The sequence below is a fragment of the Thunnus maccoyii genome, chromosome 10, assembly GCF_910596095.1.
Source record: "Thunnus maccoyii chromosome 10, fThuMac1.1, whole genome shotgun sequence".
In the NCBI taxonomy this organism is placed as follows: Eukaryota; Metazoa; Chordata; class Actinopteri; order Scombriformes; family Scombridae; genus Thunnus; species Thunnus maccoyii.
In genome coordinates, this window is record NC_056542.1 from 6,440,267 (window position 1) to 6,466,348 (window position 26,082).

The 26,082-nt window shown below is 39.7% G+C and overlaps 1 protein-coding gene across 2 annotated transcripts in view; it reads left to right on the top strand.

The window, feature by feature from the left end:
• The first annotated feature begins 10,084 nt into the window (after positions 1-10,084).
• Positions 10,085-26,082, top strand: part of vwdel (von Willebrand factor D and EGF domains-like) — a 35,536-nt gene continuing 19,538 nt past the window's right edge. Inside the window, exons 1-12 of one of the 2 annotated variants that reach the window (XM_042423203.1) lie at positions 10,085-10,571; positions 13,728-13,918; positions 16,412-16,658; positions 18,474-18,548; positions 20,103-20,332; positions 21,389-21,478; positions 22,181-22,328; positions 22,846-23,060; positions 23,373-23,446; positions 23,681-23,954; positions 24,371-24,567; positions 25,142-26,016. In XM_042423203.1, coding sequence (XP_042279137.1) covers positions 10,496-10,571; positions 13,728-13,918; positions 16,412-16,658; positions 18,474-18,548; positions 20,103-20,332; positions 21,389-21,478; positions 22,181-22,328; positions 22,846-23,060; positions 23,373-23,446; positions 23,681-23,954; positions 24,371-24,567; positions 25,142-26,016 — 2,692 coding nt within the window. In that variant the 5' untranslated portion in view covers positions 10,085-10,495. The remainder of the gene's footprint in view (positions 10,572-13,727; positions 13,919-16,411; positions 16,659-18,473; positions 18,549-20,102; positions 20,333-21,388; positions 21,479-22,180; positions 22,329-22,845; positions 23,061-23,372; positions 23,447-23,680; positions 23,955-24,370; positions 24,568-25,141; positions 26,017-26,082) is intronic. The other variant, XM_042423204.1, reaches the window with a different exon arrangement.

Sequence of the window (26,082 nt, forward strand, 5' to 3'; positions counted from 1 at the left end):
TTTGACTTGTTGATGGACAAATTAGTTATCTGCTTACCTTGAATTTCATGGAGATATCTACTGGCCTGTCAATTTTAGACACTTAGAAGTTTAAATCCACAGAGTTTGAGGTTGAACTGTTACTTCATATGTCAGGAACATAGCAGTGGCCCCAGGAGAAAGTAACAGACAGTGTGGCACAAGAGCTGATTACAGACACAACACATAAAAAGTGCTGCTTGGTAACCAGCAGCTTTAGTCTTAACAAAAAGAATTAAGTTAAGTGGGCTGAGCTCAGTTGGACATTCAACAAAAGCAGAAATCAGGAACTTAGCAACAGTGCAAACAATGTGCCCTCTGAATAGCAATGCACCTTTTAAAAACCCATAGAAACAAATTGTGTGTGTATTTCAAAACTTTAAATTTTAAATGTAGTTTTACATTTATAAATTTGACATGTGGAAAACACTCATGTTGTTCAGTGGTGATTATGACAACATCATCAGATCATCACAAGTAAACATGGATATTTGCCAGTTTGCGATCAGTTTGAGTGCACCAAATGCCTCAAAGAGTAAACCTTTACTCTGCTGGATTAACAAACTCCAAATCCAAAACAGATTCCTATTTAGGTTAGTAAACAATCCAGTAGATAGTCATGCTTTCCTTGATGAAGAAAACTGAGTGAACTAAAAATCCCCCACACACTGCAGGTCAGCCGTACTGACTTTATTTAATTATGACGTAAGCTAACATTAGTAATTAAATAAAGCAAGTACAAGTGACAGGCAGTGTGCAGGATATCTGGTTCAGATCTTTGTTTATAGTTTAGAGTTTTTGGTCCTGCACACCCATCATTAAGCTTATATGGTGTGCAAGAACTTTGTTGAAGTTCTTACTTTAGGAAGGAATTTGTCATATTGTGGGGAATCATCTTCCATCTGATGTATCCAAAAGGCTTGTCATAAATAGAGTTAAGACTTGGTTTTTGGTTAAAGTAGAAATGATGCATAGATCAAGGTTAGGGTAAGGGTAAGGTTTAGGCATGTAGCAGTAACGGTTAAAGCCTCTATGTTTCACTGAGATTTGTTTTGTTTCTCCTTTATTTAACCAGGTAAACATCTTAAAACCTCTATTTGTAGAGAGACCTAGCCAAGAGAGCAGCATAAAAACATTGTTTACAACAAATACAAACATATACAGGCTAAGACAAATGCTACATGCTATGAAAGGGTATAGACAATATCCACTTAAATTCATAAACAGGTATGTATTACCAAATCTAAAACTAGAAAACACAAGTTCAGAAGCAAATGTACATTGTTCCGGGAGGAAGGAGCAGAACCAACAAAAAACTTATATTGTCAGAATAACATGGAAGATCCTATAATCTCATAAGATTTTAATTATCACATATGGCCTTTAATGTTGAGTTAAGTCTTCAGGGAACTCATGACAGTCTGTATAATGTTCTCACAAAACAATTGTATGTGTAATGTTTAAATGACTCCACTAGATGGCAGCAGATACCGGAGTCAAGCAGTTGTGAACAGTCAGAAAACAGATGATACTGAGTGCTATTTTCAGTTTTTAGACAGAAGCAGACAGTTCAGTCCCCCACTAATTCTGGTTTTATAAAATAGTTGTTAAGTTCAGACTGAGCAGAGAAGATGAAACACAGCTAAGTAAGCAGTAGGATTCAGTCTGTGGCCTGTGTGGCAGTGAAGAGGTGAACAGACTGAGAGGAACAAAGGTTGAGCTTTGGCCACCTGACTTTAAATTCATTTGAAACAGTCCTGGTAACTCAGTGTACTGCAGCATAATGAATGCTTACGTATGTAGGGAGTCTCAAGAGACAGGCTGGGACTTGGCATGCAGAGATGATGCTTCTTCCAGATGCCCTCCGTACTGCAATCACTCTGGATGAAAGCTGTTTAATGTCTGCTACATAAGACATTTTTACAGACTAAACCTCCCAGAAAAGTCAGGGAAATAGTCTGGAAAGGAGCTTGTAGTAAAAGGGAAGGGTACTGTTTTTCCTTTATGCTTTGAATGATTAATTAGTGTAGAACATCTGGCTTCTGAAGTGATCAAATCTCACTATATGTGAATATCAAAAATATTACAGTACAGCAAATGTTTTCCCCTTTTTCCTGTATTATGGTTGGTTGTTAATCAACCTTTCTTTCATGTTGGACTAAGGAGATGACTGACATGCAGCTCCCACTATGTTAAAGTCCCTGCATGCTGTTTATGACTCATCAATTAGATTTATTACTGATGATCCCATCTATAAACATCATTGTGGTCTTTATCAGAAAGCTTTCCTTTTTATTATGATTATGACTATAGATTATTATAGACTTTTATCATGATTATGATTAGAATCTCGTTCTTTTTTGTGAAAAACAAAGAAAGAGGCACACTCGTGATGGAGGGCACTTGCCGTCAGTGTGTTAATGAGTTTAAAGCTGCACTTATCAATAGTTTTGTAATGGATGAAAAGACTACTCACAGAGATTTATCACTCGTCCCTGCAATTTCCCCTCAGCTCAACAGAGTGTTTTAGTGTCTTTCAGCTCATTGTTTTGGTATTTGGACTCGCAACTTTACTGTTTTGGTTCACTCTCACTGCTCTCAACAACCCAAAGACCACAGCAGACTACCTGCCCAACACCAAACAACAATAGTGAGGCATTTAGCAGTTAAAACAGCAGATATTTCCCCCAGGAGCTAGAGGTAGAGAGTAAAACAGAGCTAGAAGGAGAAAGAATATATAATAAAAGAACTCAGCAGGTGGCCAGAAAACAACAACAAATGAATGCTAATGTTGCTCCGTGTCTACTGAATGTGTAAATAGACAGGTGTTTAAATAAAATACAGCTTTAAATAATACATACATGTAACTATAAGCAGACAGTACAGAATGAGTGCTCACTAAAATAATACCATATGGAATAAAAAAATCTTCTTCATACATATATTTGTATGTATGGTTGCTCTAAACATGGAGGACAGAGCTGGTGGACACACTGTGCCTTGAAAGAGCCAACAATGTATTATTATACAGCATTTAGATCAAGTGGATGATTTTTTTCTAACTCCATGATGAACTGCTAATATATTTTTTCCAATTCCTGACTACAGCCAAAACCTGGAAATGATTTAATTTTCATTTCACTGTTTCATTAAAAGCTATCATAACTTACTAGAGGTCAGGAATCCTTTAAAAATATAGTCTCTCTTTTGTCACTGATCAGGACCAAATGTGTTATGAGAGGTCATAATGGTAGAAAAACAGTAGTATAAGAGGTCATAGCTGTGATTTACAAAGGCAGAGGAGATCCCCTCATGTAAACACTGATCTGTATGCTTGAGAGTTTATCCAGACAGTTGTCACGGCAATCACTTTGTTTGTACCGACTGGGACAGCTGACTCAAGGGGGCAAAGGCAACAGGAAACCTGAGCTGAGACCAAACAGCGCCTGTCAGGGAGCTGACCTCCTTGCCCCTGTAAAACCAGGAGCCTCCACCTACATAGGCTCCTTTCGACCTCTGGCCCTGCAGCTCTGTGTCTGAAAAAGTCCTGCCATTGTATCCAGTGACATTTACAGCCACTGTGCAATCAGTGGTTTGGCTGAAACAATTATGGGAGCCTTTTGTCAGACGTGACAGCCCGAGATGCTACTATTGACCCTGCTTTTCAGAGTCGTCTCTACGTCACTCTGACAACATGATGGTGCCTAATTGCATTGTTGTTTGAACACAGAGAAAAAGCACTACAGATAAGTAATGCTGCAATACACAGAAGCTTGTAAATTATAGCTACGTAACTGCTGGAGGAAGTAGAAACAAGCTGAGATTGAGGATCCTAGGCTAAGCTAAAGACATGGTTTCCCACATACTGGTTTCATTTATGGACTCATTTCCAACGTCTGACTGTGTGTCAGGACCTCCATCTGTTTTTACTGTTGTTTGAGCATCGTTACTGAGACAAGAGAAGATTTCTGGTTTTTGCCATCACTGCCCATCCCATCAAATCAGACGCTCTTCCTTCCTTTTCCTCTTTGCTTTCATCTTGGCTCAGATGGAGGAGGGGATATGCTGTAAATCAAACGATGTTAAATGAAATGCGGTAAATCCTGAAATGTAATAAATGTGGATAAAACAGACTCATACAGGGCTAGTTATGAATTTGTGATACTGATTTCATTCATTGGTTTGGCTTTTTGATTTGCTATTTTGTGATGAAGGGGCATTATATTATTTTTTACAGTGCACATTTTCCCTAAACTCCCACATCTGCCTCAACTTCCATAAGCAATTCCCTAATTCCTGAGCTCGGGAAATGACAATTCAATAGTACAAGTCATTGTACAGTGCATTTTACAGTAGTTTTGGTTGAAATCTGATGTTAAAAAGTAGTCGAATTTGTTGAGAACACTAGGTTTGTTCAGAATTTAAGCACAAATAAACGCAAAAGAGATGCTTTTGCAAAGTAAACTTGAAGTTGTGCAACATTGTCTGGTCTTGATGATACAGTTGGACTAAAATAGGCGTCCCACTCGGGTTTCCTCAGCACCAAAACAGCCAAACTAACCATAGTTGTATTTTTAACATCTATTCTTAAGCAAAATTGTTACTAGACGGACCACATGTAGCAAGAACCTACCTCATACACATACACATTGTGAGGAGCTCTTTATAAATCTACAAAGAAGCAAAATGTGCATTTATGTCTATTGATACTATTGTTAGTGTATAAATGTGTATCTCCTCATATTCTACTACTGTATGTAATTCTGCTTGTGTAATTGTTGTGTATCAGTTTAAAACAATAAGGTGAACCTTGAAAGAAGTTCTTGCTCTTTGTTTCTGAGTTGCTGACACCAAACTGTGGAGTTTACTGTCATAGTTTTAGTTTCTGTAACGTTTTAGACTCTCAAATTTTATTGTAACTGCACTGGAGATATGTCAGTCATCATGTCATCTAAATTCAGCATCTACAGGAGAAATACACTTACAAACAAGAAATAGTCCCAGAATTGTTTGTTATGTCACAACTAACTATTTTATAACTGTTATAGTCTTAAGTTATGTTTGACTCTGAAAGAATATTGATTTGTTACTGGATCAGAGTGAGTGTGTAGACATTGTTTGCATTGTTGGTAGATAGTGATGAGTGGTCAGTCTGGTTTGTGGCATGTGATGGGAGGCTGGATGTCGGGGGCTGAGGCAGGAATAGCTCGTGTCATGACCCAGCTGCTCTGAGGTCACATTTGTCCTCTACAGTAACCAAACACAAAACAGTTCCTTCTGCAGCGTGGCCCAATCACAAAACAAACCCAAACTCAGCAGTTCTGATATGTTAAGTACATTTACCAGTAATCAAGTATTGCATTTTCATTTTGGGAGACTATTTTTTTTCTCTACTGCAGTTCAGAAGGAAATATTGAACTCAGTACGCGACAAAGGATTTATCTGATAGCTGCAGTTACTTTGCAGAGTAGATTTTACATTTAAAACATGAGATAAGCTCTAAAAATACAAATATAATTTTGTTTTTTGTCTTTTCTTTCTTCCTTCTTTCTTTCTTTCATTATTTCCTTTTTCTGTCCTCTGTCTCCTCTCCCTCTTTCCTAATATTTCTCCTTCTTCAGGAGATCTGACAGCAAGCACATCCTAGTGGCCTAGAGGTTTAACATACTAACCTTGTAGTAACAACACCCCTCATTTAAGTTTATTCCTTCACTCTGTCTGATGAAGGAACAAAATGCCCCAAACGTATCTAAAAGCCTGTAAATCCAAACAGAAAAAGTAACTCTATTCCTCTGTACAATGAGTACTTTACTTTTCATTTACTTCACACTTGAGTACATTTACAACTTTTACCAAAGTAAAAATTAAAACGCAGGACTGTTTTTTTTATAGCACAGTTATTCCCAACTTGTACCCTTCTGCAACCCACTAAACTCAACTGTACAACTGACCATCAACCTGAGTCAGTTGTAACACATTAACACCATGTGTTGCAATGAGAGTGTGTGAAAAAAAAAAGGTTGAAATAGTTAGCTAAAAGTAATTAGCTCAAAGTTATGAATCAACAGTTGAAATCATTAGCTAAAAGCAATGAATAAACAGTTGAAATTGTTTGCTAAAAGTAATGAGCTGAAAGTTATGATCTAACAGTTGAAATCGTTAGGATAGAAGTAATGGAAGTAATGGATAAACTGTTGAAACTGTTAGCTAAAAGTAAGGGCTAAATTGTTGTATGTTGGTTATTTGAAAATATATTCTTACAATATCTGTTTTAGATCAATAATAGTGCTATATAACATCCAGTTTGTAATCGATTCATACAGTAAGCACATATTTGAGTGGTGCCAATGAACATCAGACCAAAAAATGTTGGAAACCACTGATATAATACACCACTTTTCCACTAAGGTGATGCCACTTTTACTTAAGTTTGGGATTTGAGAAATTTGTTTGGATCCACAATCCGAATCCAAGTAGTTTGGGTTCAACTTTCTCCATCGTACCACCTGGATGATTAAGACAAACCTTACTTCTCCAACTGTTGTCAAAACAACATGCGCTTGTTAAACAAGACAGTTTGAGGAATTATTACATGATGTTTTCCAAATCTTCCCCACAGGGGCCCAACAAAGGCAGTAGGGAAGCCCATCACCCCAATGTGCTTGAGACCTAAAAAATAAGCACTTTCACCTTTTTACTGAGTGTGAGCAGCCTCAGGTGGGCTATAAATCAGAGAGCTGATTTAGTCCTGTAGATGTGTTGAATTATTAATTTCAGCTGATGTTTGTGATTTCCCTGCAGGTGATGGAGGGAGACACAACAGCAAAGAAGACACAGAGGAAAAAACTGGGAAAATGTACCTGCACAACATGGTGTTGGAGGATTTACTGTACCTGGCTCCTGAACATGTTGGCTTGGTTCTGGTCCGACTGCTGTAAACCACATCATTATTCAAATTGTCAGTGGTAAGTGGAGGAGCTTATAGGTGAATCACTACATGTATGCATCATATATTCATTCATCCATTCATTCAAACCTCATTGAGGTTGTCCTCATTTGCAATGATGTTGAGAAACAGAGTTAAATACAAAACACGTGGGGTTAAATAGATCAGAAGAAGAAAAATACTCAGTGAAAACAATTGCACACTGAGGTTAAGTGGTTTGAGATTGTAGTCTTGAATTGTCCAGGGGTAGCGAGAGTGTTGATCTTGAGGATGTGTTTATTCCATGTGTTTGGTGCACAAAAAATAAAGGCAGTTTTTTCAGAATAAACCTGGAGGACTTGAAGGGTCCCAAGGTCCAGTCCAGCATAGATGTTAGGGTGGTAAATGTCCATCAAGGGCTTTATGGATAAAAAGATGCAAGTGTTGCAAATGTATGTGTGTGTGTGTGTGCATATATGTATAAGTATGTATATATGTATATATGTCACTATAATGGTTACAAATAAAAATAATAATTTTTGACACTGAACTTCCAGTGAATGATTTATTTGTGCCAGAGTCTTTTATTTTCGTGTGCTTTTCTTCTTCTTGTGTTCTCCTCATGTACATTTTAAGACTTTAAAGTTGTGCAATCAGTTTTCCTGTCAGCGGTAGAGGTTAAGGTAATTATATACAGTTTGCAGTCCCTGCATCATTTAGCTGATATCACATTCCCCGGGGGACGCTGAAGTGCTCCCACGTCTGCAAAACTGATTATAATGAGAGAAAATTGCACAAAATGAGTTTGTGTGTAGATTAAGGTATTAAACGAGGCAATTATCCTCATTTGTTTACTGCTTCTTTTTTTTTTTTTTTGCTCCCTGGATTTAACTTGAAAGGTACAAACTCATGCATGTCATGTACTGTGTGTTATATGTTCACTTGACACAGATTCATATTTTCCATCCAGGGGGGCCAATTGAGATTTAATTGCTGGTTGTGTAAGTCGAGGCATGAGGAGACAGGAAGAAAGTGGGTTAAGGTTTTTTACCTGATGGCTATTCCAGGCTCTTACCAGGTTGATGGTCCAAGAGATTTACGAGGGAGGGGTTATATCCCTCCGCCGCCTGGGAGTAAAACAGGCGAGTGTCTCAACAAGACAGTCAGGCACCTTCATGTACTGGGAGAAGTCTACGACCTGCACAGCTGTCAGCTTCCCATTAGTTCTCTTTAAATCCTCTGAAATAACTGTCCAAAGGTTTATTCATCGTTAATCACAGAATATTATCTTACTGACTTTATTGAAACTTTACAGTTCACGTCAACTGTTCACTTTATTTCAGAAATTGTCCTCCTGTTGATACTTAGCAAAATCATCAGCCTGAGACATTTGAAGACAAAATGCCAACCAGCCTCTTAAATGTGGCCTTTTAAAAATGCTTCTCTCTGTTTTAAATCAACAAAAATGTAATATATTTGGGTTTAAGATTGTTGGTTTGATAAAAGAAGACGTTTAAAGATGTAACCTTGGGCTCTGTGAAACTGTGACGGGTGTTTTTCATTATTTTCTTATATTTTATAGATAAAATGATAAATCACTTAATTAAGAAAATAATGGGCAGATTAATTGATGGTGGAAATAATTGTTTGTTGAAACCCTTAATTCTTACAACATGCAAACAAAATAGAAAAGAAAATATTGATTCCTGTTTGTAATTGACTTTATAATGATAATAATTTGATGACAGCAACCTCTTATCATATCAGCATATAACTGTCCAAAACAACACACAGCTTCTTCTCCTTCTTCTTATCTAACATCTCAGAGTTAATCCCACAAACTAATATCCAAACCACTTAATGAGGAAGTTCAGTTTTGTCAAAATGCCTCCAGAATTGACAATTCCCCAGAATTGTGTTTCATATTTCCTCCCCGAAAGAGATCAGTTTCAGGTGTTTGACAGAACAATCAGCTCCAGCTCTCCAGCTCCTCCCGGTGAAACTCTATCTGAGGAGCACGGCTGCAGTTAAAGCGTGAGAATGGAAAACGAGCAGTTTGGAAAAGGACGTGAATGTGATATCTTGCTTATCCAAAATCCCACTCTTTGGCTGAGGCCATTTCCCTGAAAAATGCAGCATCTGTTTTAGTGGTTTGGAGTGGTGACTAATGAAATATCACTGGCTGGCCAGTGGTGAGCCTACATGATTGGACCATCAGTCTGCTTCTCTCTCCCTTTAGAAATGGAGAAAAGAAATTTGGAGAGTTGTACACGCATAAATTGATTCAGATTATTGATTTTAAATGGCTCAGAATCATCGCATGATTGATGAAGCTTTATTCTAAAGACTTTGCCAAACACGTAGGTGTTTTGGAAATCCCTATTGTTTGGGTAGTCATGGTGATTTAGGTTTATGATGCTTTACCCCCGTAAATCTGTCTGTTTAATATTATAAATGTAAAACTTTAGTAATGAAGCAGTTTTATTAGTTTTAGGTGCATTTCGACTTATTAATTTTTAACTTTTCCTCTGGACATCCTGATTCACTCTCGATACATTTTGACTTGTAGAAAACCTGTCAAAACAAAAATGTGACTGTCAAGAATGAATCAGGATGTCCAACATTTTTAATTCCCATAATTATGTATTTCTTTGTCTGATTTACTTTTTTTTTTAAAAGTGGTATCATGTTATTCACATTTTAAGTTCACAAATGCTCTTTGTTGTTGTTTTTTCACATTGTTTAATCAGCTTTAATTGATAGGTCAATGGACAGAAAATTACTATTCTGATAGTTGGGTAATGGTTTAAGACATTAGTAAGTCTCATTTCCTGTTTCCAGCCTCTCAACTTTGATATTTTGCTGCATTTCTTTGTCATATGTGAAACTGAATATCTATAAGGTTTGATCTGTTTGTCCAAAACCCAAAGACAAGCTGAAGACTAATTTGAAATGTAATAAACCAAATGATTAATCAATTAATTGAGAAAACAATCAGCAGATTAATCGATAATGAAAATACTCTTAAGTCACAGCCCCTAGTACTGTTTAATGCATATGGTCCTTGCATGAGATAACTTGTTTTCCTGTCACATAACCACAGGGGAAAGCAAACAAAATATGAAAGAAAGATGAAATGTAATTTAAGTTTTTTGTAGCACGTCTACAGTCAGAGTCCTGCAGCTCGGTGGCAGATGTGTGCAGAGGTTTGGAGGTGTGGGTCATGGGAAGGTGCACCGTTGATGCCCCTCCTCTGTGATGCTGCAGCAGTCTGTGGTCAGCCGCTGCAGTCCGGCGTGTCGGAGCAGCCGACAAGCTTCTTCCACTCTGCAACAAGAAGTGACTTTAACAAGCCGTCAAGTGTCTCCGGATTTCCTGCTGCGGCTGTTTGTGTTGGGAAAACGTTAAAAAAAGAGACAGAAAACAGATAGAAGACGGTGCCACAGAACAGACACAAGACTTTGGGGGTTAAACGGTGCCAGTGCTCGCGCTGTTTGGTGCTCGCTCGCGCTGTTTGGTTGGCAAAGTCGCGCGTGTGACCGCTGCAGGACGATGAGACTTGAAACAGTTTGGAAACTTCTTCCGTGCCTTGTGTTGTTACTTCCTCTCGCAATGCACGCTCAAGCAGGTAAGTTCAACCATAAGTTATTCAAATACTTTGACAATTTATAAAATATTTGCCTCCCTGTGTGCTGTTTTCATACATATAATGGACAAAACATCTTGTTTAACTGCTCTCTAGTGATGATGAGGACTGGATTCCTTTCCTTAGTAAGAAAAATCACAGTTTACAAACCAAAAATGGGATGAAAAATCAGATTTAATCACTTAATATCAAGTAGTACCTCTAGTAGGTTTTGTCCTGTTGCCAAAAAGAAGCTGACACCATCTCATCCATCATGGAGCTGTCATTCAAGGGCAAATACTGCACCTCCAAGTCTCATGGTCAGACTGTAATCTAATGAGCTATCATTAGCCTTTAGCTCCCGGCTGCCCCCCCCCTCCCCCTCAGACAGGCAGACAGGAGGTGTGAGTTCCTGTTCAGGTGATGAGGACTGAAGTGACCAGGTGCTGAGATTGAAAGATAGAAGGATGTCTTGGTCAGCTCTGACATCACCTGTCGTCACCCTCAGCGACTCGTCCGCCTGTCACCGCTGTGGCAGACTCAGTCAGACTATCACCTTTCACTTGACCTCTCAGGTCAGGGCCGAAAACTTGCTCTTTGATGAAGCAGAGGCCGGTGCTTCTGAGTCCCAGCTTGTGTCTTTTTCCCTCTTTTTACTCTGACTTTTTGTGGTTGTATATTTTTATGAGTTTTATGGTCATGTTTCAACTCCTATGGTCACACATCATAAACTTCACGCCTCCTCTTTTTGACCTCTCTCATCACCTGTCTTCACTTCCTAATCTCGAGTTAACATCCCTCCCTAATTTCCTGCACCCTGTAGCCATTAGACTGAAATTTATATTACTATTTGAGTTCCTCCCCCTAAAAATATCTGAGAAACAGGCAAATGTGTCACCTTTTGCCACTTGCAACTCCCAGAAAACTGTCTTTTCTCTGGATTTGTTTCCTCAGCTGACTTATTAGGATTCACTGTTCATTGCTCCACAAAGCAACAGGTTTGTGATAATTAAAATATTTTCGGGAATATGCAGATAAAGAGCCTTAAGGTGGATCCTGCTTTACCTGATATTGAGGCCTCATCCTGATGAGGGGCCCTGTGTCATAACCTAGTTTGAAGATCTGGTACTTCAGTTTTGTGTGTTGTTGCATATTCCAAAGTTAAAGAGGACATATCATGCATATTTCCAGGTCTGCATTTATACACAGGGGCTCTACTGGAATATCTTTACATAATTTACTTATTTATCTCATACTGGCTCTTTATGCAGCTCCTCAGCTCAGCTTCTGTCTGAAGCTTCAGGAAGCTTCCTCCAGCTCCGGAGGCTGCAAAAAAACCCAGTAATAGTAGGATTTTCACTTCTTTTTGTCGTTCTTTACTCAAAATGTCACCTTCTCAAATATATCTGTACATGTTGGAGCTGAAATCTGATCTGAAATATGCGGGTGGAAAAGGTGAACAACCCGTGGAACAACCTTAGCGACGAAGACTACAGTATAGCCGGATGTTTGTGGGCAGGTGGAAATGATCTGACGTCAGTTCGATGGGGAAGTAGAAGTAACTTTGTCAAAAGAGCATTCAGAGCAGGCTGAAGCCCTGGCTTTTGATGTGCAGAAAGTTTTTTTTCATATGTTCACCTCAAGTTTTTCAACTTAAACTATGTTTAACATAGATATCTGACAATATAACAGTATATAAATGACATAAAATCACAAAAAGTATGATATGCCTCCTTTAAATTGTGCTTGAAGGTCCTGAAAACATTTTTTTCTGAGCTTCTTACTTCAGCGATGGAGTCTTACAATCAAATCTGACCAACAACACAGTCATGATGATGCAGATTAGATGAGTTTAGGGTGTTAAAATCTCCATAAAAATGAATTAATGGGTTTTTTTTCAAAACTGACTTAAACTTCAGCTTTAAATCTCATTGTTGCTCATTTATTCATGGATATTTAATGTGGCAGAGAAATACTTAAGATTTGAAACCAGGCTTTAATCAATTTAGCACATAGCAAACACCATAGCAGGTTAACTTGGCCGTGCTGATGAGGTTTCATCTTAAAATCATGTTTCTCTCTGACCACTTCTTGTAGTCACAGTCCCATCTGAGTTTCACACATGGAAATGGTCACAACAAAACACTTGTAGCCTCTAGTCAACAGGTCTCCTCGACATCTTTTCATAATCCTCGGTCAAAGTTTTGTGCAGATGTGAAATGTCCCTGTTTTTATTTTTATTGACTGCTCTAATGATCACAAAGCACTCAAACTGTGTGTTTAAGAGTCGTCTTTTAACCTTTAACCTGCTGTCACCTTTTTCTTGCCTCTGTTGCAGATTTAGGACTTCCTTCCACTCAGCAAAGTTTTAAAGAGGATGTCTTTCATTTAGAGTTTTTTTTTTTTCTTTCTGAAATACCCCCCAGGATTTACTTTGGTATGATCCAAATAAATAGTTGCCTTCATGTTTTATATTCAAGTACAAGATTCTTTGAAGTTTTTTAAAATGTGCTTATCATAAACAAAAAAGACTGATGTCTCTGACAGTGTTACGACAAGCCGATGAATACCAAGTACTTCCTCCCTTTATGATACATCTCATGTGAAGCCATGTCTTAAGATGAACCATATGGACATCAACAGTCACATCCTGCTTAGAAATGTATTAATAATAATGCTGTTAGGTTTGGCTGCAGCTCAGATCTTCATCGTTCTGAAGCTCTTTTATTCAATAAAAAGATGATGTGATTCATTAGTTGAAACCTCTAAACTACAGATGACATACCTGATTATGACCTGATGGGGAGAATAGATCAAAAGGGTGCAGGTGTGAAAAGATAATTTCATCTTGGTGTGTTAGCCGAAGCTTTTTTGCACTATTGGGTTCACATTTTTTTGTACATAAAATCAAATGATAACATCATTCTTTCTTCCACATGATCTGTGTGCAAACCTCCATGCTGGGCAGCGCTGCAACTTATTTATCATCTTTGAAATTCAATTTCAAACATTTATCTTGAACGCAGACCAGCTGGAAAATGCATGTCTGCAATCCACTATTTGGATAACCTGAAGAAAGCCTTCCATATATTGATCATTGGTATTGACAGTCTTGGTGTACATCCAGTGCTTATGTTGTCTGTTTGGCTGTACTCGCAGTTCTCCCTCCGGAGTGTGCGCCGGGCGGCCACTCGGTCCTCGACAACCCCTACCGCAGCACCACCTTCAGCTCCAGCTGGCTGCAGCAGTCGTCCCTGCAGGACTTCATCTGTGATCACTCCCTCACTCCGGGCTGGTACCAGTTTCAGATTTTTGACAAGCCGGCCAGCATGCCCACCCAGTGTGTGGAGGTAAACATCTTGCAAAGAAACACACTGGAGAGTTTTACAGGAATGTATCTGTTATACATTATATGAACTATCAGAAATATTTAGTAACATCTATGCTGTGGGTTACGGGATTTAAAGGATTATACCGGTGTTTTTGTCTGTTTTAACTAATTTACTGCAAATCATGTCTGATTTACATCACAACTAATAATCTGCAAATCCATTAAATTGAACATATTTTATCCACCTTCCCAGACAGCTTCATTTGAGTATGTTATGAAAATCAATTAGCTGACTTGAGTTGCGCAATCCATCATAATAAACATCAAGTCTGTCTTTTTTTTCCCCCAAAGTTACACTAGTGATGGAAAGCACGCTTTTCAAATCAATCTGCACTTAAACTCTGCTAATTGTTCTTCATATTGAACAGAAAAGAATAGTATGAATGTAATCTTTGACTGATATTGTGTTCATTGTTAGTCCAAATGTTTATATGTTGTATTGTCATATTATTTTAATGGAGTAGTTCAATATTTTGGGAAATAGGCTTTTTCACTTTTTGACTTGAGAGTTAGATGAGATAATACTCTTTAATCTGTGCACTAAATATAAGTTTAATAATTATAAGATATGTAATACAGTTTCTGCTATGTACTTACAGTATATGTCACTTCAAGCACCTGCAAACTTTGCAACACTTCTGTCAGGTAAAACAGTGGAACCGAATGTCAACGCACTTTTACTGTAGCTTGGATTGTACCTCATTTGTACTTTGCATCGGACAAAAGCATCTGCAAAATGAATAAATGTAATGTAAATGTAAATATGACTCTAGATCCAGCAGGCGATTAGCTTAACTTTGCACATTCTTGTAAAAAATGACATGTTGTGGTTTCTACACGGGAGTTACATACTGAAACTATTTCTTGGGGTTGTGGGTGTATTCTGAAACTCTGGACAGAGCCAGACTTCATATGGAATAGACAGATGTGAGAGTGGTTTTGATCTTCTCATCTGACGCTCAGCTAGAAAGCTATTTCCCCAAAATGTCAAACTGTTCCTTTATCCTGTAGAGATCCAGCGGAGGTTTGCTGAGCATGCAAGCTCTCTTTCAGCCAGCTGTCAGAAGCTTCACTTCATCAGTCTTGGGCATTAAGATACTTACTCAAGGACCCCAAGGTGATACCTGTTTGCCAGAGACGATTGTAATGATGAAAGATTGCCTTATTAGAACCATTTATGGGATTCAAACTGACTTCGAGCTAGAAGTTCACCCGTCTAACCCTTCAGCTTATTCGGCTTTCTGAGCTGCAGCAATGTTAACAGACTGATTTGGTCACGCTGACATATGTTAAGACGCTGCAAACAATATCCTCACAAATGTTTGGAGAGAGATTTTTTTCTGGGTCACAAAGAAAAAGAAAAAAAATCTCCATACTTGTGTTTTTTGGGAATTTCTTTGGCAGAAAAGTCATCCAACTCAAATGTTGGCATAGATTTAGACGATTGAAATTGGTCTCCAAAAGATTCCATACAGGTCAAATCATACTTCAGGTAGACCAGAGTTTTTAACCGTTTGCCAGCTGTGACCTTAGTCCAAGGTCGTAAAATTCTCATGACCCCAGCAATTAAGGAGTTTTCATTCAATCACGTTTCTTTGATTACAAATATCAATACATCAGTCTTTAAAATCTCTTGAGACCTCATTTGTGATCTCATGTGGAGAAAAACTCTGAGGTGGCCTCCAAGCTTTGTCTGATATACACAAACATATACAAAAACTGATATATACACTTACGGACACACACACAGTTATCAGTGCATGTGTGTGTGTGTGTGTGTGTGTGTACATATTTATGAAGGAGATAGCAAGGAGAGCTGGAATGTGTCTCATTTCCTGCGGGCTGCCTGCTGTGAAGAGCCTGCAGGATCCGTCTGAAGTGTCAGCCTCCTTCTGCCTTCCCAGGGCATCGTCGCTCTCTCTGGGTGATGGATATCCACAGGAGTGGGCGGAGGAAGGAAGAGAGGATGAGAGAGAGTTGTTACATAATAAGGCGATGTCTTTATGAAGATAGCGGATAAATGGCTTGTCAGGCCAAGGATTTCTTCAAAGGGGAATTAACTAAAATAAGTAGTACAAAGTAGTTTTTGTCAAATATACTCCCAGTGGTGACATCTTTGGTGCAAAGCCGGCATTATTATTATAATCTGTTTCTTTGCTGAGTTGTTGTTTTTTTTCATGAATAATGGGTTCATTTAATTTTGTCAGTTTTTATTGTTTGAGGATGTTTGTTCTCTTTCTTTGTTCAGTCATGTTGGTAGTTTATTTCTTCTTCTCTTTCTTATTCCAATCTTTTTTTTTTGGTCTTGAAACTCAACATCAGGTGTTGAGAATAGCAAATGTTTAACCTTTCATTAATATGTCACATTTGACCTTTTACAGCAAAGTAACTGCACCCAAGATATTTCCACTTTCACCAAACTGTTTGAATGTTCTCTGCTTTGTCCATCCAGGTGAACCACTGCGGGACCCAGGCCCCGGTGTGGCTGTCTCTGGGTGAGGGTGAGTCCCTGCCAGGTCCGCTGGAGGTCAGGCAGCTGACGGCCTGCGCTGCCTGGCAGTTCTTCCCGAGCAGCAGCAAGGACTGCTGTCTGTTCCGCATCCCGGTCACCGTCCGCAACTGTGGAGATTTCTACGTTTACCTGCTGCAGCCTACGCAGGGATGCATGGGATACTGCGCTCAGGGCAAGTCAGAGCATGGTGGTGACGTAATATTCATTAAAAAATATATTATACAAACCATTGAAAACAAAACAACCATTTTAAACATGCAATAGCTGATTTCTTGGCCACTTAAAGGCAGCAGTAACAAGCTCTAAACTGACAAATTATCACCTTTTAAGTTGATGTATGATTAACAGGTCACCAATTAACGCATCCTGCAAACACAGAGCATTGCAGAAACGTTAGCATTCCTTTGGAGTCGTGTTTCTGGCCACCGTTGAAATGTTGAAGTCCAACATTCACTCTCTTTTTTAGCTCTATTATTGGTGTCCACTAACTCTTCAGGGAAATATCTTTCACTTTAGCTGCTAAATCATCCGAAATGTTCACCGTCTAGTTGCTAACTTTATCTGTCTGCCATTTTTGGCAGGGCAGGTAGCATACAATCGGTTTTTAGAGCTTTTTCATTGAGAACTGCTGTTTGCTGCACCCAAAAAATGAGCTGAAAGACGCTATAAAGCTCCAGCTCTGCAGAGATGATTACACTCTGTGGTGTGCAAACCGTTTTATATACAAGTAGTCTTGTGATCCATTGTTGATATATTGGAAAAATGTTGATTCAAGCTGTTGTGGTTGTGCTTTGCAAATGTTTTTAACTCAACATGCTGTCAGTGACTTTCTGTGACTTTGCAGCTTTGACCAGCAGCTAGTAGAGCGCAGCAGTTGCTCTGTTGGTCGGTTGTATCAGTCAAAATAAGTTAGTGCATGTATGCTGCAGTATGTGCCAATGCGGGACAAAGCTACACAATCTGAGAGTCTGACTACTGCAACATGTGAGTTAAGATCAGCTGGAGAGCCAGTTTTCCGCTGGTTCTAATCCCAAGTGAGTAAATTCAGTGTCAGATTTTGTCAAGCTGGCCGGCCTGGTCCTTCTCAGAGAGTCATTCTGAAATAACAAACAAATGCTGAGGTACCCTCAAATTAACAAGTTAGTATTTACGTTCTGTGAAGCCCCTATAAAGAACATCACACAAACATAATACATCACTCTATGCCTTAATAATGTGCCATGATGCCTTGTAAAAACAGTCACAGTATGATCATATTTTTTGAAATGTAAGTATCACAATATTTCATCACCACTTTACCCATATTACATCAATTATTGTAGATTCTTATGAGTCTATTACTTTCTATTTAAGGGCTTAAAGTGTATTATTGCACTTACAGTAAATTATACAATAACCACTTACAGACAAAAAGATGTACACAGATTGTCATACATTATTTAAAGTCGGAGTGTGGTTGAACTGTCGACTGGAGCCACATTTGAGGTTTCCTGCCAGTCAGTCAGACAACTCTATTTTCCTTGGCCATGGTTTATTAACTATAATGGCTGGATAATGTGGTTGTTACTTGTCACAACATCTTAGAGACAGCTCACGTCTTCTTCACATGAAATAAAGATGTACTGACATCATGCAAACATACCATAGAGCCCAGACAGAAAGCGGGATACCACATCAATATGCAGAACAAGACCGCATCAGAGTTATGAGTGTGCAGCTTCCCCCTCCATAGGATGTAACATCAAAGCATTTTTTTGATCCTGACAACGCTCCCAACCCAACATGCAGCGAGACAGAGATTAAAAGTGGAAACAAAACCGCAACCTTATCGGAAGAATAACACTTTTCAGCAAAAGACTGAACTGCTTCTCAGATAAGCACTTAGAAACAAATTCTCCTCTCTTCCATGTAGTATAATCTATTATGTTAATTAAACTTCGCTTTGAGGCTTTCCACTGGTTTATAATTGAATGCTGTAATCACTCTCCTGTTTTTCTTACAGAGATGTTGGACACTTTACCCACAACGTCACTGACCTGCGGCCCTAATGAGGTGAACGTCGGAGGAACATGTAAAAGTAAGGACCCTGTTGCTGTGTTTATGGCCCGCGCTTGTCTCCTCGTGTTAGGTCAAACACCAAAACAATCAGGAGGTCAGGGAGTTACCATGTGGTCAGGAATGCACCGCCGGCCCCCTAACCGCTCCTCTTAATGAGCTGAGCATGTGTCCCGGTGTCCGCTGGGCCTCGTCTCCATGGTGACGGCCCTCGGCCAGGTTGTGAATTATGCCAAGGCAGGTTTTTAGGAAGCTGGCAGAGATGGAAGGAGGGAGGGAGGTTTAATTAGAGGTGAGCAAAAGATCACTAAACATGTTCATTAACTTGTTTTAAATAAATTACACAAGCTCACTTTTCTACTTTGGAATTAATAGAACAGACCTAGCTGAATATTTCCTGGATAGAACTGCTCATATGAATGAAGCATTAGCTGCTTTCCTCGACATAATTATTTGCTGCGTTATAAATTACGACTAGTTTATTTAGAAGTAGCGTTAGTATTACCTCCTCAGAGTGGGGAATTTTTTTCATTCACTCCAACTGGAATGGAAATTAGCACCAGCCTCCAGCCAAATGTTAGTAAATTATGTGTGTATGATTTATAAATTTAATATTAGCAGTTAACCAAAAAAGTTAATGATACCACATACTGAACCAATAACAACAAAGCTATTTTCCTGGGTATATAGACACTTAAATGTTAAACCTATTTGTTATTATTGAACATCTCATTCAAACACAGAGATTAATATGCTGCTATAACAGCCTCCAGTCTTTTGGGAAGGTATTTCCACAAGATTTTGAAACCTGGCTGCAGAGATTTGCTTCCATTCAGCTACAAGAGTTAGTTAGTGAGGTCTGCAGTGATGGTTGGTGATAAAGTCAGTCAAGTTCTTCCACACCAAACTCAGAAAAACTTTTGTTATGGACGTGGCCACGAGGGCCAAACTGTGCCACGAGGTTGGAAACCTTTTAACCTTTTAACACTTTGATGATTCTTACATTACTTTCTTGTTGTTTATGCTATTTCTTATGCACTTGTCTACTTACAATCTTAGCTTCTGTCTAGCAGTCGTTCTCATTGCACTTGTACCTGGTCAGCTACTTTAGAATTTGTACTACGGCTCTTTTGAGTCACTGTGCTCTAATGCTTGATTGTCTTTCCTCGCTAGATAAAAGTGACAAAATGTAAATGTATCGTCTAAAATATCTGTGTATGCTGTAGCTTCAAGATTACATCCAGTTACATTAACTGGAAGAAAGAGTCCAAACCATGAAAAAACCCCAGACCACAGTGTTCACATACTTTTGAGTGTCTAGTGAACTTTTTCGGATGTGAAAAAACCTTTATAGGAGGAGATTAAAGAGTCAAATTACAGATTACTTTGACAAAAGACACTGATGAAGAGTGTTCAACATATGACCATATGTTTTGATTTCTTAAATAAAGTTCAAACAGTTGCATTGCCTTCCCTCTCCACCTCTGTTGTGGTTTTTTTAACAGCATCCACAGAACAATTTGCATAAATGTCATCTAATCAACCCCACTACCCTTTCTTCTTCTCCCCTTGTCAGCCAAGCAGCCTCCCACTCCATCTGCACCAGAGATTGTCTCAGAGGTGATGGGGAACTCCGTCTACCTGAAGTGCAGCTTTGAGAGCAGCTCCAACAGCTCCCTGGGCTTCGTAGTGGCCTGGTCCCGCCTCTCACCTCAGGGCAGGAACGAAGAGCTCAAACAGGAGACCACCATCCAGACCTCCGCCTTCATCGAGCTGGACGGCTTTAACCTCCGGCTGGGGGACAAGGTGATGCGGGGCTGCAGTGGTTTCACATGATCTTTGTTGGGGTCAGTTTCAGGATGAGTTCTCGTTCAACTTTTAGTCAAGCAGATGACTAAAGGAGCCCAAGACAAGAGCAAGAACTTAACAAAGCACTGAAAAAAACAAGATAAAATAGGCAACAGATAGTGTACATTTCCTGCAAATGTAGTTTAAGAACGACTAACATGTCAGTAAAGGCTTTATACTTCATTGGGCTAATATTATTAGCATTGGGTTAATAATATCCATAAAGAAAGCAGCCATGGCTAACTTAATCTTATGTCAGTCTTGTGTTTATGAAATGAGTTAAACTTACACCTGGCTGTTTACGATCTATAGCTCAGGGTTATTATTGGCTCTGATAACAGTCATAATGGCCTTTCTCTGTGCAATTTCACACTTGAGCATTTCAAAGTCGTATGTTATCCCGGGGCTATTGTGGATCTTAAATATCCCCATATTTGAAATGAAAACCAAAAGGGGGGAACCAAAGGAAACATTCTACAGTATATTTCAACGTTTAATAGTGAAGACCATCCAAAGATAGATCCAAGTCCAAGTGACTACGTATCTTAAAAAAAGGAAACTGAAGATCAGAAGTCAGATCATTCATAGATCATTCCTATGACAATCGACTTCCCATCCGACTGGAAATAAGACATAACTGTATAAATCAAAGATGTTGCTCCTGACTTTGAGCCAACAGCGACTGAAGCTATTTTTGAAGCCTGTCAACATGCCGTTTTGTTTTACAGTGCTGTTCGTGTCTGTGACCTGACCTTAGCTATAAAATCTTTTATACATCCAAGATTTTTTCCCCTTTTATTTGCCGTGTCGTTCCCTTTGCTCTCTCTCTCTCTCTCACTAATTCAAATTTTTCTTTATTGCCATGAGCGTGATTAGTTCAGTATTGCCAAAGCAGCAATATACAGTAGTTGTAATAATTTTGAGAAATATTTTAAGACAAGACAACAAATGGTTACTTCATAGAAAGACAAATCATTGGAAAATGATCTCTCCCTCTCTCTCTCGCTCTCTCAGATTTACTGCTCCACCTCCAGTTTCTTCTTGGACTCGCCCGACATCCGCAGTCCTTCAGTGGAAAGTCAGGAGTTCTTCGCTGGGATCAGGGTATATCACAGTCAGCTGATGTTTCACAACAGTGTGTGTGGTGTATCTTGATGAACAGTATTTGTCCGATTATACCACACAGTGACAACAATACGGACAAAACAGGAAGCTGCTGATCTCCCAACATCATAGACGAAAAAACAAAAATGTTAATGTTAATTATGTTGTTTAATTGGTCTTTTGTACAATTCATATTACACCATAAATTGGTCTTAATTCGTGTGCTTACAATCCACAAACTTCTAAAACATTACTGTAAACAAAGAAAAAGAAATGTGAAGACAAAAATGGAAACTACTACACACTCGATGTTTAACTGCTCAGATTAGTATTTGCCCTGAGTGTTAATCTCAGTGATTTTTATTTGATTTGATTTAATTACCGGGTCATGACCTAGTGCTGAGCCGTGAGAAGTCGGCCACCTGGCTGCAGAGATGTTGTGTAATACAAAAAAGGAAAATTATTTCCACAAGACTGATTTGGACTCATTTGTTGGGCAATAAAACTTTCTAAAGCTATATTTAATTTAGATTTTGCTAAGTTTCTTCTTTTCCTCTTAGCCTAGCAGCTGCCACTCTTTCACGTTACTCGCTGAGATTTAACTCTAGCAAAGAAATTATTTGTCTCAAGATATATCTGTGTGACTAAAACCTCTCCTTCAGAAGGTCATGTAATCTCTCCCTTTATAACCGTTATCTGCAGCTAAGACCGGAGGTGAGCAGTGTCTCTGAGGATGGGAAGCTGTATGAGTTGGTGGTTGAGAGCACAGTTCCCATCCCATGTCTGGAAGAGTCCTCTTCCTCTACAGAGCAGTGCACTGTGTCCCTGCAGCTCAGCACAAGCAGTCAAGGTGAGGATGTACGGCAAGATAACGACGAAACATGATAACTGGTTGTTAGCTGTGTGACGTTACTAATTTAAGTAACTAGTTAGCCAGGCATGCTTACGTTAAAGCAGACAAACACTGTTTTTAATGCATTCCTTCACTCTTTTCTTCTTACAAATGGTCAGATATTACATTTTAAATAATTTGTTTTAGATAGTTATTAGCTTTTGCCTTTTGTTTCAGACATACTGGATGATGCACCTTGCATGTGATCTCCTTTATCCTTAACATGCATATAAGGGATAATTGTGCAATTAATGGGGGCAGTTGTAACTTAAAATTTGCATAGGTAATTACAAAGAGGGTGTCATTTTACTTCACTTCAAATGTCTATAACAGCAGACAAAGGGTAAGATCATGCAGAGGAGCTGACTGAATTAGCTCATAAACAATAAATAACACTTTTCTGTTTTCTTTTCTGTTCTTTTCTCTTCTATCATCACGTAAATAACACTGAGTCTAAATCCTTGTTGTGTTGCAGATGAGGTTTTGTTGGGTGCAGATCTGTCTCTGTCCTCTTGTGTGGTGCATCTGTCCCGGGGTCCCTGCAGGGACGGGATCTGTGGCCGGGCTGCGGTCCACTTCAGCCCTGTCACTGACTTTGTCAAAGATGGCAACAGGACAACTCAGATCTCTATCAAACCCATCGTGACACAGAATTTCCTCTGGAACGGATACTCACCAGAACCTGCTGAGGTAAACAGATCAGATTATCCTGGGGTGTTTGGAAAAACTGATATTTTTCTCATGGTGTATGAATTCATGAGATGTGGATTTTTAGATATCAAATAGTTCTTCATCTCTCTATATACACTATGTAGCTCATTGCACATTGTAGTATTCCCATTTAACCATCTGATTTATAAGTTTTATAATGATTTTTCTGCTGCAGCATTTTTTGTTGGTTTTTAAACATGCAGTGAAGAGTTAACTCTTTATTCCCGTACTGTACTCCTTTATCCTGAGTATTTTAATTTAAAAAGGACCGAACTGATCTCTCATTTTCAGATAAAGGTGAAGGATGTCCCCTCAGCCTACTGCTACTCCTTCACTGATCCTCACATGATCACATTTGACGGCAGGTACTTCAGTCAAATATACAGAAAACATACATTATATATATTATACACTGTACTATGTGTTATTGCCGTTTTCATTATATGTAGAAATGTTGATGTGTGATGGAGAATGATGCCTGTAATGCAGTAGCAAACATCTAGAGTAATTCATTCACCTGATGCATGCTGGGATAGAGAGTTCACAGGAACAGGCAGGTTAAAAAAAATCACTTAATGTTCCTTTTTGTTTACCTACAGGCACTATGAAAACTACCAAATAGGAACCTTTGTTCTCTATAAGAGCAGCCTCTGGCCATTTGAAGTCCACGTCCGTCAGTGGGAGTGCGGCAGTTTGGTGCACGCCGCCTCGTGTGTGTGCGGCTTTGTAGCGAGGGACGGAGGCGATGTAATCGCTTTTGACATGTGCAGCGGGGAAATGGGTGAAACCAAGCCACACCTGTCTGTGAAGAACAGAGACTTGAGCAAGAGTGGCATCCGCATCACCGAGTCCTATCAGGGACGCAAAGTCACTGTGAGTGAGGATGAGTCAGCAAAAATCTGTCTTAACACAAATATAATAATACCTAAATTTATTATGAAACTGACGCAGTTTCTGGTATCTATTCACAGCCCAACCTATCAACTTATAGAACAGTACCAGCAAGATTTTAAATTAATAGTTTTGGGAAATTCACTTATCTGCTTCCTTGCTGACAGTAAGATTAGAAGATCGATACCACTCAGACTTCTCATCTTATGCTCAAAAAAGCAACTGTTCCTTTAAATTGTTTGGAAAACATTATTAATAATGCTAGTAGATGTGTAAAAAGAAAAAAAACTATGGCAATATGACTGCCTTGGTGTCAAAACTTACGCAGCGGCTTGTTGTTGAAGATGCTGTAATATTTTCTCTTCACTCCATGTTATAATTCTGATGTTGTTTTGCAGATGACCTTCTCATCAGGAGCTTTTGTTCGTGCCGATGTGTCCAACTGGGGAATGAGTCTGACGTTGAGAGCCCCCAGTTCAGACCGGAGCCACACTGAAGGCCTGTGTGGGACCTATGACGGACAGTCAGAGAATGACTTCCACGCAGCAGGGGGCGCCACACTGGAGCATCTGCACGCTTTTATTTCTGAATGGAGGTCAGTATATTTTGTCGTGTCTGTCAGTCGACATGAAAGCTCGGCTGTGAGGAGCAGTTAACATTTTCAACAGTGATCAAAGACAAAAGTCCACTTACAGCTTGTACACCTACGTCAGTCTCATCCATGCTTATCACCATTTTTAGCTGCCTAATAAACTCTAATTGGCCATTTAGTTATATATTTGTTGTTGCACTAAACATGCCTTTTGCCATTTTGTATGTGTACAAATTTTAGACATTTTAAGTAGTCGTTTAGCATCTTCACCAAAGCTTTGTTCTAGTATACATTAACTCCAAAGAGCCAAGGCCTCAAACCCCAGGGGCCACAAAAGCCTCAGGTTCACTGGGTGTCAGTTGGATATACGTAATTTGATTAGACATTGTTTAGACATTTGCACCACTCATCACAATATCAACTAAAATAGGAAGCAGTAGGGGTCCAACAACTCGTTTTTTCCCCGGAGCCACCTAACAGGTTGATCCAGCCTCGTACAGACCCTCCTGTCACCCCGCTGTTGGCTCCAGCTGTGCTTCTTCACTGATATCTTCTTCTTTTTTTTTTCCTCTGTCAGGCTCCCTCCAGGCACCAGTCTGTTTGATGCTGTGCCTTCCTCTCTGAGTACACTGAACCCCCGCAAGTTCTGTAACTGTCAGGCAGAACCCCGCCTCACATCTCCACAAAGTCGCTCTCAAGCAGTCACCTCGTCTGACTCCGCCTGCTCTCACTATGGCAACGTGCAACTCCCCAGTGTCATCCCCACTCTGGACGTCACGGCGGAGTACATCGGCTCGGTAGAACTACTCAGAGGTGAGGGGAATCGAAGACAGTCTCTGCCTCCGGGCCTCTTTAGCCAACACACCCAGGATGCTCAGCCACATGAAAGAGGCTTCAGCTCGTCCTCGAGAGCCTCCAGGGATGGAGCAGCCCAGCAGCAGCAGCAGCGTAGGGGCAGGAGGCAGTCCCACCGTTACATATCTAACTCCCCACACCAAAGCCTCAGCCAGTCTGACTTGGAAGGCTTCACTTATTTCTTCCCAGAGGACCATGAACTAGCAGTTCATTTAGACTCTTCCCCAATATGGCCGACACCTTCTGGCCTGACGGAGCAGCAGGCCAGAGCTCAGTGCCATCAGGCTGTGGCAAACTCCAGCATAGCTTTAGGTTGCAGGCGTCTTCTAGAAGAAACGATAGTTAGTCGTGCAGCCGCCATGTGTGTTACCGACCTACAGCTGAAGGATGACCAGTCATGGCTGAATGCAACGTTACCGCTGCTGGAGAACGAGTGTGAGAGGAGGCTGGTGGAGGAGAGGAAGAGAGAAGAAGAATACATGGATGTTCTGGCCATCCTCAAGTGTCCTAATCTGTGCAACGGGAACGGCCAGTGCTCGGAGTGGGGTTGTGTCTGCTTCCCGGGATTTGGGTCTTCTGACTGCAGTGTGCTGTCTGGTAACATACTAAACATACACTGACACACAGACGCAACTCATCCTATAGAGGTAAAGCCGATCAATC